This window comes from Hemitrygon akajei, chromosome 6 (assembly GCF_048418815.1).
Source record: "Hemitrygon akajei chromosome 6, sHemAka1.3, whole genome shotgun sequence".
NCBI lineage: Eukaryota > Metazoa > Chordata > Chondrichthyes > Myliobatiformes > Dasyatidae > Hemitrygon > Hemitrygon akajei.
In genome coordinates, this window is record NC_133129.1 from 14,068,433 (window position 1) to 14,086,495 (window position 18,063).

The following is an 18,063-nucleotide window of genomic DNA, read 5'->3' on the forward strand; positions in this document are numbered from 1 at the left end:
AGTGCATTAGGTAGAGAGTTCTGACAACAGTTTCTCTGGAGCAACAGAAGCTGACGGGGGAGCTAATACAAGTACATAAAATTATAAGAGGTGCAGATGGGCAAAATTGTTAGATTATCACCCCACAGGGTGAGCACAGGTTTAAGTGAGAGTGAGAAATATTTTAAAGAGATTTGCAAGACAATTATTTTTAAATGACTAAAATAATACATGCTTGGAATGCACTGCCAGGGCACGTAGCAGAAGCTGACACAGTAGCAATGTTGAAGAGACATTTAGAAAGACAAATGAACAGACAGTAGGTGGATACAGAGCAAGTGTAGACAGATGAAGACTAGCTTCATTTGACATTATGGTTGCCCCAGATACGGCAGGCCAGAGCCCCTGTTCCTGTACTGTACTTCACTACTGCTCTATGTACTATGTAAAATTTTGGGTTCCTAACTTTAAGAAAATAATGTTTTCCATCAAAGGTATACAGCAAAGGTTCAATAGAATGGTTTTAGAGATGATGGAATTAATATATGAGAAGAGAATAACTTTGTCTAAGCCTGTATTATCTAGTATCACAACCTATGGACTCACTTTCGAGGACTCCTCATCTCATGTTCCAGATATTTTGATTTCTTTGTTCAAGCAAACAAAGAAAAAGTTTGTTCTCTTTTACACATTGGTTGTTTGTCTGTCTTGTGTGGTTTTTCATCGTATTCTGTTGCATTTACTGTGAATGTCTGCAAGAAAATAAACCTCAGTAGTATTTGGTGACACATATGGTATGTACTTAGATAATAAATTTACTTTGAACTTTAAAAATGATAGGAGATCTCATTGACACTAATCAAAAAATTTATAAGGCTTAGCAGGCTGGATTCAGTGACAATGCTTCCTTGCCTAGAGTCAGGACTGAGTTCAGAAGTAATTTTGTCTACCCAAGGCCACTGACAAAGCTCAGATGTTGAGTACATTAAAGAAAAGATTGGTAGATTTCCATATATTACAGCTGTGAAGATTCCTGCTGCACCTGGTGACCCTGTAATCTCTGTCTCAGGCCAATATTAGGCTGACCTAAAAGAGGGTGAACCCTCGCAAGGCAGAAAGTCCCAATGGAGTACCTGGTAAGGCTCTGAAAACATGCACCAACCAACTGGCGGGAGTTTTAAGGACATTTTCAATCTCTCACTTTTACGTGTGAAAGTTCCCACTTGCTTCAAAAAGGCAACAATTATACCGGTGCCCAAGAAGAATAACCTGAGCTGACTTAATAACTAACACCTGGTAGCACTCACATCTACAGTGATGAAACACTGAGGTTGGTCATGACTAGACTGAACTCTTGCCTCAGCAAGGACTTGGACCCATTGCAACTTGACTATCACCACAATAGGTCAACGGCAGATGCAACCTCAATGGCTCTCCACATGGCCTTAGACCACCTGGATAATACAAACACCTATGTCAGGATGCTGTTCATTGACTATAGCTCAGCATTTAACACCATCATTCCCACATTCCTAATTGAGAAGTTACACAACGTGGGCTTCTGTACCTTCCTCTGCAATTGGATCTTGACTTCCTAAATGGAAGACCACAATCTGTGCGGACTGGTGATAACATATCCTCCTCGATGACAATCGACACTGGTGCACCTCAAGGGTGTGTGTTTAACCTACTGCTCTAATCTCTCTATTACCATGACTGTGTAGCTAGGCATAGCTCAAATAACATCTATAAATTTGCTGATGATACAACCATTATTGGTAGAATCTCAGATTGTGACAAGAGGGCGTACAGGAGCGAGATATGCCAACTAATGGAGTGGTGTCACAGCAACAACCTTGCACTCAACGTCAGCAAGACAAAAGAGCTGATGTGGACTTCAGGAAGGGTAAGACGAAGGAATACACACCAATCCTCAGAGGGATCAGAAGTGGAGCGAGTGCGCAGTTTCAAGATCCTGGGTGTCAAGATCTCTGAGGACCTTATCTGGTCCAAACATATCGATGCAGTTATAAAGAAGGCAAGACAGTAACTATACTTCGTTAGGAGTTTGAAAAGATTTGGTATGTCAACAAATACGCTCAAAAACTTCTATAGATGTATCATGGAGAGCATTCTGACTGTCTGGTTTGGGGGGTTGTATTGCACAGGACCAAAAGAAGCTGCAGAGGATTGTAAATTTAGTCTCCATCTTGGGTACCAGCCTACAAAGGACCCAGGACATCTTCAAGGAGCGGTGTCTCAGAAAGGCGGCGTCCATTATTAAGGACCTCCAGCACCCAGGGCATGTCCTTTTCTCACTGTTATCATCAGGTAGGAGGATACAGAAGCCTGAAGGCACACACACTCAGTGATTCAGGAACAGCTTCTTCCCCTCTGCTATTCGATTCCTAAATAGACAGTGAAGCAGTGAACACCATCTCACTATTTTTAATATGTATTATTTTTGTACAATTTTTAATCTATTCAATATACATTTATTGTAATTTATTTATTATTTTTCTTCTTCTGTATTATTTATTGCATTAAACTGCTGTTAAGTTAACAAATTTCACAACACACGGCAGTGATTCTGATATTTACAGAATTAATGGAAATAACGCAGAAGCAGTCTGTCCTGGAGTTGGAGGGCTGTCAATGTGCGTGAGTGGGAGGGAGAAAAGGGGCTGCTGCTGCTTGTGTTGTTCTGCTGAACATTATCGGCATGCTATGTTGGCACTGGATGAGTGATGACACTTGAGGATTGCCCCCAACTTAGATTGTGTTTATTGTTAACACAAATGATGCATTTCACTGTATGTTTCAATGTACATGTGATAAATAAATTAATATATATCTGAGTAACAGATTCTGCAATTAAAGGTTAAAGATTTGCCATGATCTTACAGGAGACTCGAGGGGCCAAATGCCTTACAACTGCTATTTCTTTTCCCAAGACACACTTCCATCAGGTTTCTTAAATGTAGCTCCATTTTCACTCTGAAACGGCACAACTGAGAACCAATTAAAACAGTGAAAGCCAGAACTCAGCAGATTTAAATCAAAATGGTTAATACACCTTTCAGTTAAAAATGAAACTCTAGAGGAAGAAAAGTGACTTAGCCAAGTAAATTTTAATTTTTCAGCTTCTACACAAATTTATGAAGCAAAAGAATTAGCTGATCTAGGGGAAATTAAGTTGACCTCAAGTGGAAATCAATGGGTACCACTTTAGAACAACTGTTTTAATAATGGGGTGGAAAAAGCAGTGCCATAAAAGTCAAATGAATCATGAATTTCACTATTCATTTAAACCTTATTCTAAGATCTTTGAGCTTGGCTGGTGAGTCAAATGTAATAACTCTCACTGTGAAAGAGCCTGCTGAAACTAATCAAACTAAATCACTTAACACATTAGAATGAAATTCAACAAGGAAAATACATCAAGTTAAAATTAAAAGTAATATCTACTAATACCTTGAACAGTCCTGTATGTTTCAATATACATGTAACAAATAAAGCTGATCTCTTTAATCTCCTCCAAATTCATCCCCAAAAATGAGAACGCTCATTGACTCAACACTAAGATTTGACACATAGCATTATTTGTGAAGAGTGTGATGCTGATAAAACTATCATGCTGGGAATCTGGCAAACGCTCTTGTTCTTCCTGCTAATACATACTGCCAAGCTGGAAAGCAGGTGCAAATCTAGCAACATGGAAAGTCATTTCTGCTGAAATTAATCAAGCAAAAATCACTTAACATATTAGAATGCTAGAATGGGTTTATGATACTGCCTGACCTGCTGAGTTCCTCTAGCATTTTGTGTTGCTTGAATGTGGAAAGTCTGCTGTGAAACAAACATTGGGTCAAGGTGATCAGGGTAGCCATGGTATCATAAAGTAGTAAGATTACCTTTATCATATGTACATTGAAACATCCAGAGAAATGTGTCATTTGGGTTGAGGATGTGCTGGGAGCAGCCCGCAAGTGTCTCCATCCTTCCAGCACCAACATAGCATACCCACAAATTACTAATCCAAATAAGTCTTTGGAATATGGGAGGAAATTGGAGCACCCTTACAGACAGCAGCAGAAATCAAACCCAGGTCTTACAGCTGGCGCTGTAAAACATTACACTCACCACGTCATTACCAAGCTGCTGACAATCAAGCACATCCAAACCTACAGTCATCCAATTTCATTCTTCTCACATCTTCAATTCCCTCCAAATTCTACCACACAACTTTACAATTAGGACAATACAAGTGGTCAATTAAGACATCAACTTGGAAAAAAGTGTATGCAGAATATTACTGGGGGCTGGTTGCACTTTTCATGCATATTCTACAGCCCCTCTTGCTAGATATGCAACCTGCTAGATATGATAGCAGCTGGTACCTCTGGTTCCTTTGTTTGTTCAGCTCTGAAATTCTGACCAAAAAAAAACTTGCTGACGGAGAGGTCCCTGACCTAAACACAGCAGTGTTGGAACAATCTAACACTATTATTCTTACAGACACTAACTTATATTTTTCTCCATACTCAACATTCCACTGAAGTGGGTACAAAACACTGATTTTTGCATCCATGGGCAGATCCAGAGATTGTTAAGTTAAACAGGAGTTTGAGTCTATGGAACTAGACACAGATAAAAACCCCTCAGTGATTCATATACATTTAGTTTCTGGACATGGTTAGATATAGAATGTTGCTGGGCTAATACATTTAAAACTGTCACTTCCCACCCCAACATCTAACACAAGCACAAGGCCAGCTTCTATCCTGCTGCTCTAAGACCACTGAACAGTCCTCTAGTACAACAAGATGAACTCTCAACCTCAACATTAACCTTAACAAACACAAAGTATACTGCAGATGCTGTGGTCAAATCAAGACGTACAAAAAAGCTGGATGAACTCAGCAGGTCGGGCAGCATCCGTTGAAAGAAGCAGTCAACGTTTCTATATAAGGCCCCTGCCCCTTCCTCCTTTAGCCCTGACGAAGGGTCTCAACCCGAAATGCTGACTGCTTCTTTCAACGGATGCTGCCCGACCTGCTGAGTTCATCCAGCTTTTTTGTACGTCAACATTAACCTTGTTATGGGCTTCCACTTTGTGTTATGCCTGCACTGTACTTTCTCTGTAACTGTAACACTTTTTTGCATTGTTACTATTTTCCTTTGTACTACAACAATGCACTGATGTAATGAAATGATCTGTGTAGATAGCATGTAAAACAAAGATTTTCACCGTACCCCAGTAAGGGTGACAATACTAAACCAATTTACTTCACTAATTTACCAATCAAATGGCTTCAGCTATCTATATTATCTGTTGCTTCTCAATTCCTACGCTATGATATATTCATCTTTGGGTCTTAATACAAAAGTGTATTTGGAAAGGTATTTTCATAAGTAGCAATAAAAACAGGCATTTATATCAAAGTGCCATTCAAAATGATGAAATGATAACAATCTGGTTTTGAACCTGGCCTTAAAAATGTCAACATAGCAGCATCTACACTTACAAAGGAGATTGAGGCATGCAAGGCTCCCTACCCCATTCTGAAATCTTCCTATGAGAGCATCACTGACAGTGTCCTGACTGACTGCATCATTGTGTGGTACAAAAGTTAAAAGGCATCACTGGGTCTCCCTTCCTCCTATTTATGACATTTACCAGGAATATTGTAGAAGGGCATGAAGCATTGTTGAGGAACACTACTACTACTACAAATCCCACAAACTTTTTGATCCACTGTCAGGAAGGAGGTACAGAAGCATCAGGACTAGGACTGCCAGACTGGGTAACACTTCTTCCCTCTAGCTGCGAGACTAATGAATACCCAGCCATCACTGAGGTCTCGTCACTAGGACAATGAGCTGTTTACCTGTGCTGCACACTACATGCACTTTGACTTACATATAACAAATAAGTTGACTTACATCAACTTATTTATGGTAATATTTTGTTATGTACTGTGTGAAATACATATTTTGTAGGTGCACCATGGTCTGGAGGAACGTTGTTTCATTTGGTTATATATGTACAGTCAAATGACAACGAACTTAAATGTGAAAATACATTAAGCCTAATTTAACACTATCAATACAAGTGATAATATACTTGTGGAAATCTAATTAAAATTTTGAGATTACCGGACTCTGGAGAATCATGGAAACCCTCTTCCGCTGCTCCATCATGTTGAAATCCTGACGCAAGTCAGGTGGCATATTCCGCTCTCTGAGGTAGTCAGGATTGTTTTCATCAACTCGATCGAAGTATTTCTCCTTGTGTGGAGCAGTTGATGGGGGTGGGGAAGTAACCACCCCTACACCAGAGTCACCATTCATGGCAAGGTATTCTAGGCTCCTGCAAGGAAGACATTGAAATGTCACCCCATTACAAATAACTAATATAGTCAACATGAACCAAATACTCAACTTAATCTCACTTTATGTTTAATGTTTATATTATTGTGAAGAACACCAATCAATTTGTAAGGTTTGCCTTCACACAAGTACTTATATTTTCATCTTCCACTGTGTCTCAATCTCAAATGCATTTGAAAAACACTAAATTGTTCAAATGAAAATGTTTAAAGACATTAAAAAGGTACAAACAGATATCTACTTAAAATGGGCAAGTCAAATCAAATCAATAAATGGTTGCTGTTTTACACTTCAGTACATTTAAAAAACCCACAAATTAGTTATTATGAAAACATTGGTACACTCTTCAACGGAAATTGACAGAACTTTGCAGAGATTGTGGTTCCGTTAGATGGGTGTCCCTGGGACTATTACTTTGAGGCGTGACTGGAAGAGTAATCCAGCTATCTCAAAGATTTGATCATCAAATGAGTGCAAAAAACAAATGACTAAGATCTCATACTGAAAGTTAAGACATTATTTAGATTTGGAGATACACAGCAACAGGCCCTTCCGCCAAACAAGTTCATGCTACACCAATGTGACAAATTAATCTAAAACATATGGGTCTTTGGAATGTGGGAGGAAACCAGAGCACCCAGAAGAAATCCACATGGTCAGAGGAAGAACATACATGCTCCTTATAAATTGCAGTAGATTGCTGGTGCTTTGAAACAATAGTTTACCAAATTTCAAACTAAAGATTTTTTTTTACAATATCAACCATATTCAAACTATTTTAAAGCATGAAAATCATCTTCCCTTTCCTTTCATTGTTGAACCTTTTCTTAATGCAGAGTTTGAAAAGCCAGTGACCATCATGGAATGCTAAAGTACTGGCTCACTTGCGCACTAATTAATTACTCACTGTCACTTTAACAACCTTTAGTGCCAACTATCTTCATGAATATTCAGTAAACATTTTCTAGTAAACTTAAAAGCCAAGGAATATTTTGGAAGCATTCAGCATACCAATATAGAGATCTGCTATTAACAGATCATGCAATGAAAATGAGAAAAATAAGTTGTCTTATAGCTAGTTCTGTTCTTTTCACTGATTCCTTGTAGACAGAAGGTACAACACCCAAACCCACAGTGCTTATAATAGAGATAAATTTGCATTTGCACTACATTTCTGGCTTCCGTTACTGGCCAAATTATGATAAAAATCTCAACATTTAAATCTGAATTGCAGTATTTGTCATGTTAAAGCAATAGTTTATAGATATCATTTTGAAATGAAAGTAGTAACACTAAGATTTCTGTTACCATTATCTTATTGCAATTTGAAATTCCTAAACTTGTTCTAATGCAATGCATCTATTATCGACTTTACTTTGACAAACTATTCTATCCAATTTCAGCCTGTAGGTCCCTAAGGAACCTAAGATATCAGAAATAAATTTCAAATTAAATCTGCTGTTTATGTTTGAGCTGCATTGCTTAAGAAAGACCTATCTTAGAAATACGCAAGCTAATATATGAAGGTCATTAGGAAAAGAGGGGAATGACAAGAGCACAGTATGGGAGCTGAAATAAGTAGTCTTGAGTCAAGTAAATCAGAAGCACTAGGCAAGGAGGAAAGGTGAGCAGATTAAGGGCTATGCCCCACTTTGCATCAAGCCTTACCATGAGAATGCTGCCAAAACCTCAAGTTGGTGGTATCTTTATCAATCACAAAATAAGAATGTAAGAACAAAAAAGAAAGTAAACCATTTGCCCCTCAAGCCTGCACTGCCATTCAACAATTACTAATGACCTGCCTAAACAGTATTTTTCTGTCCTATACCCCATTCTTTTATCTTTCAAAAAAATATTGATCTACCCACCAGACATTCTCACTTCTTTACATCCTGCATACCCCACCTATCAGATAGATTAAACTGAAGAAAGCACATTCTGCCAAGCTCAAGAACAGCTTCTATCCCGCTGTTACAAGGCTATTAAATGGCAATGGTATGACAAAATGGATCATTGACTTCACAAACCACCTTGTCAAGGCCTTCCACTTTGTCAGCCTGCATTGCACTTTTCTCTGTAACTGTATTCTGTTATTGTTTTCCCTTGTAATACCTCAGTGCACTGACATGATGAAATGGTTCATATGGATGGCATACAAGTCCAAGCTTTTCACTGTACCTCAGTACATGTGACAATAATAAACCAATTTACCAATCTGTGCTTTGAATGCTATCAATGACCAATTGTCCCCAGCATTTCGAAGATTCGCCGCCTCTGAAGAACTTTCCCCTCTATTTCAATTGGAAAGGTTAGCAGAGTAATCCTTCCCACATCCACCCCATTGAAATATCGGGCATTACTAGTGAGTTCCGTGAGGTCCCTTTATACTCTAGAGAAAAATAGCTTACTGGTTTTTCACATTTGACTGACCCACTACCCCAAGAATTTTGGCAAACGTCCCACTTTGGTAAACATATTCTTTTATACACAATGTGTACAATTCTTCAGGTGCCTATAAAAACTATTCACCTCCCCCCCCCCCAAAAGAAGTTTTCATGTTTTGTTTACAACATTGAATCACAATGGATTTAATATGGCTTTTTCTTCCCCCCCCCCCCACAGTGATCAACAGAAAAACTTTCATATGAAAGTGAAAACAGATATCTACAAAGTGATCCTAATTAATCACAAATAAAACAAAATAATTGATTGTATTAGCATTCAACCACTTTAATATGACACACCAAATCATCACTGATGCAGTCAACTGGTTTTAGAAGTCACATAATTAGTTAAATGGCGATCAAGTATGTGCAGTCAAGGTGTTTCAATTGATTGTAGTAAAAATAAACCTGTAACTGGAAGGTCCAACTGCTGGTGAGTGGTAACCTGGCAAAAACTACACCATGAAGACAGAACACTCTAAGCAACTCTGCGACAAGGTTATTGAAAAGCAAAAGTCAAGAGATAGGAGCAAGAAAATTTCCAAGTCACTGAATATCCTAGAAAGCAAATGCAGTTTATTGAGAAGACACATGTCCACTATTGAAAAGGGATTTAGGTGTAAAGAATTGTAAGGTGTAACCCTTGTTACAATTACAGTGAATACAGTTAAGTCAGTCATCAAGAAATGGAAAGAATATGGCACAGTTGTAAATGTGCCTCGAGCAAGCCATCCTCAAAAACAGAGTGACCGTGCAAAAAGGGGACTAGTGAGGGAGGCCACCATGAGACCTATGACAGCTCTGGAGAAGTTACAAGTTTCAGTGGCTGAGATGGAAGAGACTGCGCATACAACAACTGTTCCCCAGGTGCTTCACCAGCCACAGCTTTATGGGAGTGGCAAAGAGAAAGCCACTGTTGAGAAAAAAAACTCACATGAAATATCAGCTAGAGTTTACCAGAAGCCATGTGGGAGACTCAGAAGTCAACTGGAAGAAGGTTCTATGGTCTGATGAAATCAAAATTGAGCTTTTTGGCTATCAGACTAAATACTATATTTGATGTACAGCAAAAGGACACCATCCCTACTGTGAAGCATTGTGGTGGTTGCATCGTGCTGTGGGTGTCCTCCCAGGGCCTGCTGTAGTGAAGGCTTGTGAAGGTAGTGGGTAAAATGAATGCAGCAAAACAGCAAAATCCTGGAGGAAAACCTGATGCTGTCTGCAAGAGAACTGCAACTTGGGAGATCTGTTTTTCAACAAGACAATAAGCATAAAGCCAAGGCTACACAGGAATGGCTTAAAAACAAAGTGAATGTCCTGAAGTAGCCAAGTCAGAGTCCAGACCTCAAATCAATTGTGAATTTATGGCTGGACTTGAAAAGGCTGTTCACTCAAGATTTGTATACAATCTGACACAGCTTGAACAGTTTTGTAAAAAAAAAATGGGGAAAAATTCCAATGTCTAGATGGACAAAGCTGAGAGGCCTTTCCACACAGACTCGGATGCAACTGCTACCAAAGGTGCATTGACTATACATTGACTTGAAGGGGTTGAGTAATCATATAATCAATTATTTTGTGTTTAATAATTGTAATATATTTAGACCAATTTGTAGAATTTTGTTTTCACTTTGACATGGTCTTTTCTGTTGATCAGCCACATTAAATCCACTGTGATACACTGTTGTAAAACAATAAAACATGGAAGCTTCCAAGGAGGTGAATACTTTTTATAGGCACTGTAACTGTAACAAGGGTTACATCTTGTAGAAAGTGAGGGAGGAAAAGGACTTGCCATAATCTCCTCATCTCTGAAACAGGGGGCGTGCCAGAGGACTAGAAAATTGCAAACAGGACAAGATTATTCAAAATAGATTGCAGCAATGTCCCTGACAACCAGAAAATTTGGAGAAGGAAGGCCGAGAATCGGAGCGGAGTGCAGCGGGAGCCATTTTGATTTTTTCTTCTTCTCATCGCAGTTCAAAGAGGCGGGACTGCACAGGTGTGTGACGACGGGCAGTGAAGCGTGGAAGATTTAAAAGGAACACAGCCTTATACAGCGGGCAGCGTCGTTTTGCGGGCAGCTGAGTGAGCCAGGAGCAGAGTGAAGGCTTAAGGGCTTGGGCTCAACGGGCTTAGGTGGAAACGGGTGAGGCAAGGTAGGTTTAGGTTTCAATTTTTCCTGTTATTTGAGGAAATGGGGTAAGTATGAGTGTGAGGGCAGCTTGTTGTTCTTGGTGTCGGATGTGGGAGTTCCTGGAGTTTCCTAGCCTCCCAGACGTCCACACTTGTGCCAGGAACGCCGAGCTGCAGCTCCTAAGGAACCGGAGCTGCAGCTCAATGACCTTCGTCTGGCCAGGGAGAGTGAGGAGTTGATAAAGAGGAGTTACAGGCAGGTGGTCACACAGGGGCCACGGGAAGCAGACGAGTGGGTCACAGTTAGGGGTGGGGGGAAGAAAGGGGAAGAGTCAGATACTAGAGAGTAGCCCAGTAGCTGTACCCCTTGACAATAAGTTCTCCTGTTTGAGTTCTGTTGGGGGACAGCCTACCTGGGGGAAGCAACAGCGGCCGTGCCTCTGGCACAGAGTCCAGCCCTGTGACTCAGAAGGGTAGGGAAAGGAAGAGGAAGGCAGTAGTAATAGGGACTCGATAGTTAGGAGGGTCAGATAGGCGATTCTGTGGACGCAGTCAGGAGACCTGGATGGTAGTTTGCCTCCTGGTGCCAGGATCTGGGATATTTCTGATCACGTCCATGATATCCTGAAGTGGGAGGGTGAGGAGCCAGCAGTCACGGTACATATGACATAGGTAGGAAAAGGGAAGAGGTCCTGAAAGGAGAATATAAGGAGTTAGGAAGGCAGTTGAGAAGAAGGACCACAAAGGTAGTAATCTCAGGGTTAATGCCTATGCCACGCGACAGTGAGAGTAGGAATAGAATGAGGTGGAGGATAAATGTGTGGCTGAGGGATTGGAGCAGGGCGCAGGGATTCAGATTTCTGGATCATTGGGAACTCTTCTGTGGCAGGTGTGACCTGTACAAAAAAGACGGGTTGCACTTGAATCCAAGGGGGACCAATATCCTAACGGGGAGGTTTGCTAAGGCTATTGGAGAGACTTTAAACTAGAATGGTTGGGGGGGGGGGGGGGGGGGAGTAGGAATCAAATTGAAGAGACAAGGAGAGAGGAGTTTAGTTCACAAATTGAGAAAGCTAGTAGACAGTGTGTGAGAGAGGATAGGCAGGTGACAGAGAAGGGGTGCACTCAGACTGAAGATGTAGGGGAGAAGGAAGAAAAAGATAATAAAAGTTGTTTGCACAGTGAGGGATAAGCAGAGAGTAAGATGTGGAGAGTTTCTTAAATGCATCTATTTTAATGCTAGGAGCATTGTAAGAAAGGTAGATGAGCTTAGAACACGGATTGATACCTGGAAATACGATGTTGTAGCTATCAGTGAAACATGGTTGCAGGAGGGGTGTAATTGGCAACAAAATATTCCTGGATTTCATTGCTTCAGGTGTGATAGAATTGGGGGGGGGGGGGGGGGGGGAAGGGGGAGGTGTTGCATTGCTTGTCAGAGGAAATATTACAGCGGTGCTTTGGCAGGATAGAGGGCTTGTCTAGGGAGGCTATTTGGGTGGAATTGAGGAATGGGAAGGGTGTAGTAACACTTATAGCGGTGTATTATAGACCACCTAATAGGGAGCGTGAATCGGAGGAGAAAATTTGTAGGGAGATAGCAGATATTTGTAGTAAGCACAGGGTTGTGATTGTGGGAGATTTTAATTTTCCACACAGACTGGGAAACCCATTCTGTAAAAGGTTTGGAGTTTGTAAAATGTGTGCAGGATAGTTTTTTTGCAGCAATACATAGAGGTACCAACTAGAGAAGGGGCAGTGTTAGATCTTCTGTTAGGGAATGAAATAGGTCAGGTGACAGAGGTATGTGTTGGGGAGCACTTCCAGTCCACTGATCACAATGCCATTAGTTTCAATATAATTATGGAGAAGGATAGGTCTGGACCCAGGGTTGAGATTTTTGATTGGAGAAAAGCTAACTGAGGAGATGCGAAAGGATTTAGAAGGAGTGGATTGGGACAATTTGTTTTATGAGAAGGATGTAATAGAGAAATGGAGGTAATTTAAAGGTGAAAATTTGAGGGTACAGAATCTTTATGTTCCTGTTAGGTTGAAAGGAAAGGTTAAAAGTTTGAGAGAGCCATGGTTTTCAAGGGATATTGGAAACTTGGCTAGGAAAAAGAGAGATATCTACAATAAATACAGGCAGCATGGAGTAAATGAGGTGCTCAAGGAATATAAGAAGAATCTTACGAAAGAAATTTGAAAAGCTAAAAGAAGATACGAGGTTGCTTTGGCAAGTAAGGTGAAAATAAATCTAAAGGGTTTCTACAGTTATATTAATAGCAAAAGGATAGTGAGGGATAAAATTGGTCCCTTAGAGAATCAGAGTGGACAGCTATGTGTGGAGCCGAAAGAGATGGGGAGATTTTGAACAATTTCTTTTCTTTGGTATTCACTAAGGAGAAGGATATTGAATTGTGTAAGGTAAGGGAAACAAGTAGGGTAGTTATGGAAACTGTGATAATTAAAGAAGAGGAAGTACTGGTGCTTTTAAAGAATATAAAAGTGGATAAATCTCCAGGTCCTGACAGGATATTTCCTAGAACCTTGAGGGAAGTTAGTGTAGAAATAGCAGGGGCTCTGACAGAAATATTTCAAATGTCATTAGAAATGGGGATGGTGCTGGAGGATTGGCGTATTGCTCATGTGGTTCCATTGTTTAAAAAGGGTTCTAAGAGTAAACCTAGCAATTATCGGCCTGTAAGTTTGACGTCAGTGGTGGGTAAATTAATGGAAAGATGATATAGATATATATATATATATATATATATATATATATATGGTATATATAATTACCTGGATACACAGGGTCTGATTAGGAACAGTCAACATGGATTTGTGCATGGAAGGTCATGTTTGACAAATCTTATTGAATTTTTTGAAGAGGTTACTAGGAAAGTTGACGAGGGTAAAGCAGTGGATGTTGTCTGTATGGACTTCAGTAAGGCCTTTGACAAGGTTCCACATGGAAGGTTAGTTAGGAAGGTTCAATCGTTAGGTATTAATATTGAAGTAGTAAAATGGATTCAACAGTGGCTGGATGGGAGATGCCAGAGAGTAGTAGTGGATAACTTTGTCAGGTTGGAGGCCGGTGACTAGTGGTGTGCCTCAGGGATTTGTACGGGGTCCAATGTTGTTTGTCATATACATTAATGACCTGGATGATGGGGTGGTAAATTGGATTAGTAAGTACCGTAGATTCCGGACTACAGAGCGCACCTGATTAAAAGCCGCTAGCTCTAATTTTAGAAAGAAAATCAATTTTTTACTTGTACAGGCCGCACCGGATTTTAGGCCGCACCGGATTTTCAGCCGCAGGTGTCCCACGTTGTAATATGAGATATTTACACAGAAAGATATTACACGTGAGGATTTTTTAACTTTTAATTAAATCCATATGGTAACATAAACAAATACATATTGCAAATGCTTTTTTTCGAAACGTGCCTGTAACGCGGCTACTTTTAAATATACGTTGCGTATACTTTTTTACTGAACAACATTCCAATATCTCCTAACGACTGGTAAAAAATATATATACTGCAGCCTACCAGGAAAAGTTATTGATCGCCTTTAACTTAAAAGCAGCGTTTGCTCAGATCTAATGCCGCTCCGCCGCTCACCCCCGCCGTCCCGTTTATCGCAAACGGCATATTTCCCACAAGACGCGGCGAAACCGGGTGTGACGTCATAGCATCCCGCGATGTAGTACAGAAAACAAATATAGTTAAAACACTTCTAACTTTAACTAGAAAATGAATTACTAAGCGAAAATATTATAAACTAAATAACTGCCATAAAGGCAGCACAATGCTTTTCTTCGAGTGTTTTCCATGTTGATGAGGGTGAGTACAAATGACTGATTTACAATAATTTAATTGTGAAAGTGCGCTTGATTTATCGTACAATTTCATTGGACCTCTGTGAACTACTCATCAATTTTATTGGTCTACTGTTACGAGGCAAAATGTTTTTGGCGGCATGAAAAAAATCATGTATTAGCCGCTCCGTATTAAAGGCCGCAGAGTTCAAAGCTGTTCAAAATGTGGGAAAAAAGTAGCGGCTTAAAATCCGGAATCTACGGTATGCAGATGATACAAAGGTAGGTGGCGTTTTGGATAATGAAGTAGGTTTTCAAAGTTTGCAGAGAGATTCAGGCCAGTTAGAAGAGTGGGCTGAAAGATGGCAGATGGAGTTTAATGCTGATTAGTGTAAGGTGCTACATTTTGGTAGGAATAATCCAAATAGACATACATGGTAAATGGTAGGGCATTGAGGAATGTAGTAGGACAGAGTAATCTAGGAATAATGGTGCATAGTTCCCTGAAGGTAGAATCTCATGTGGATAGGGTGGTGAAGAAAGCTTTTGGTATGCTGGCCTTTATAAATCAGAGCACTGAGTATAGGAGTTGGGATGTAATGTTAAAATTGTACAAGGCATTGGTGAAGCCAAATTTGGAGTATTGCGTACAGTTCTAGTCACCGAATTATAGGAAAGATGTCAACAAAATAGAGAGAGTACAGAGAAGATTTACTAGAATGTTACCTAGGTTTCAGCACTTAAGTTACAGGGAAAGGCTAAACAAGTTAGGTCTTTATTCTTTGGAGCGTAGAAGGTTGAGGGGGGACTTGATAGAGGTATTTAAAATTATGAGGGGGGATAGATAGAGTTGACGTGGATAGGCTTTTTCCATTGAGAGTAGGAGAGATTCAAACAAGAGGACATGAGTTGAGAGTTAGGGGGCAAAAGTTTAGGGGTAACACAAGGGGGAACTTCTTTACTCAGAGAGTGGTAGCTGTGTGGAACGAGCTTCCAGTAGAAGTGGTAGAGGCAGTTTCTGTATTGTCATTTACGTATATGGACAGGAAAGGAATGGAGGATTACGGGCTGAGTGCAGGTTGGTGGGACGAGGTGAGAGTAAGTGTTCGGCACGGACCAGAAGGGCCAACATGGCCTGCTTCCGTGCTGTAATTGTTATATGGTTATATATGGTTATAAAACCAGAGGCCAGTAATAAAGAAATACAGAATATTTACTTTGATGAGCTTGAGTTCATGAAGGAGAGCCAGCATACATTTGTAAACAAAAATTGACAACCAGAATTAATTCTTGATGAAGCAACTGAATATTCTGCTAAGATAAGAAAATGCAGATTATATTATTTTATTGAATTGAATTTTCATAATACATTTGATAAAGCCTTTCCCAGAATGCTGGGTAGCAACAGAGGTTCATCTTAAAATGTCAGGTAGCTACATTGTGGGTAGGCTTTGTTGGCATCTGAACGTGTAGTGACATTTGCGGGCTGCTTTCAGCATAATTAAATTCAAATGCAACTTAATAAAACTATCATTGGCAGCTTGGTTAATAAATTACATACAAGCAGCAGAGAATCTTGACAAATGGTTGTCATTTCAACTGGAGTACAGTAGACAATGGCGCCCCAAGAGATCAGTTGAAATGTAGAATAAAATTTTAGACTATCCGGATGACACTCAACCTGCCAGTGTGACAGACAATGAGGAAAGTAGCAAGGTAATGCTATTTTAGGTAATGTGCTTTTACTTAATGCGCTATATTCAACTCCCTAGAATATGGCAGAGTTCCATTGCTATGAATGGTTCATAACCTGAACTTTCATTAAGTCAGAAATGTTTCCATGCAGCACAAGATGCTGGCAAATCCATCCCACCAATATCCCCCAAGCTCATCTCTATGTACAGGATATACATGAGTCAAACATCACAACCTGGGCAGGACCGTAGGCACTTCACTAAAAGAAAAATATTTAAAATTCAACATAAAGAATTGGTATGATAAGCCATACATTAATACTATAAAAAAATATTAAACTGCAGGACTAGGTTCGATGGTCACATAAGGATGAAATTCACATAAGGATGAAATTCGCAAAACAAAATGCTATGCAGTGAGAGACAGCTGACTGCAAATATTCAACAGTGAATGGGACAACTCTTGTAAATCAATCATAACAGATGAATTTCAACATCACATCAAACACAAAAAGGTAAATATGCAAAATTAGAGCAGAGATGAATCTTCCTAAATGTCTTCATACCAGGAACTTCTGTGGAAGGCTAGAGGGATCAGCAGGAGTCATCCTGTATGGCTTGCATCGTACACGTGATAGATGACCAACAAGAAAAGACAGGTTGTTCCACCATTTACAAATTCCAAAAGTGACAACAATTTATATGTTGGACTTCTCTGCAAGAGGAGAAATGTTACAAGCTAACTTACAGAGCAACCCATATTCCCTGCCTGGTTAGTGGGTTCTGATGAAGCCTCCTCAACCTAAAATGTACTGAAATAACCTGAAGCATATCCCCAGCATTTCAGATTTCTAGCATCTGTAAATTTTCGTTTCCTTCTAAGATTATCGGAAGCCTGTGAATCAACCGCTTCAACTCTTTTGAAGAGAACAGTTTGAATAAAGGGGGAACATAAAGGAAGAAAGAACTCAGACTAATCTTATGCCAATATGCACATTTGCCTAAAAGGAGAACATTGTTTGCTTGGATAGAAAGGCGCAGAAGCAAAGATGAATAATGAGGAGGATGAACAAAAACAAATTCAGAATATAGAATCTATTTAAAAGTATTCTAGAAAGTTCACATCTTCAATTAAGCCTCAATCCCCCCCCCCCACAGATAAATAGACAAGTATATAATTTTAAAAGCCCTAACCTAACTGAACTAACTGATTAAGTGATCACAAATTTTTTGAAGACACTGTTTTATTAAAACATGTTTTGCTTAGGTAAAATGAAATGAGAGAGAAATGTTCCATGTCATTCTCTAAATTAAGTAACATTAGTGTGTAAGAAAGAGAGAATGTCTCATTGTATGTGGCACCATATGTGCATGGGTGTGGGAATGGGTAAGTGGAGTGGTTAACAAGCTATACTTACAAAGAGACTTTTTGGCTTACCAAATTTGTCTCTTTGACAGCTGCACAATCTAACCTAATTAAATAATTAAACAGAGCACATGAACCCACTTCCAAAATATTGGCCGTTGCAATTAAATAAGAATGATACTGCCCTCTATCCTCCACCATCATTCCTAACATGTTTTTGGGAGGTGG

The 18,063-nt window shown here is 39.7% G+C and overlaps 1 protein-coding gene across 14 annotated transcripts in view; it reads right to left on the reverse strand.

The window, feature by feature from the left end:
- Positions 1-18,063, reverse strand: part of add1 (adducin 1 (alpha)) — a 174,075-nt gene that overhangs the window by 105,689 nt on the left and 50,323 nt on the right. For all 14 annotated transcript variants that reach the window (XM_073047915.1, XM_073047914.1, XM_073047919.1 and 11 more), the window contains exon 2: positions 6,139-6,352. In XM_073047915.1, the coding sequence (XP_072904016.1) occupies positions 6,139-6,333 (195 nt within the window). In that variant the 5' untranslated portion in view covers positions 6,334-6,352. The remainder of the gene's footprint in view (positions 1-6,138; positions 6,353-18,063) is intronic.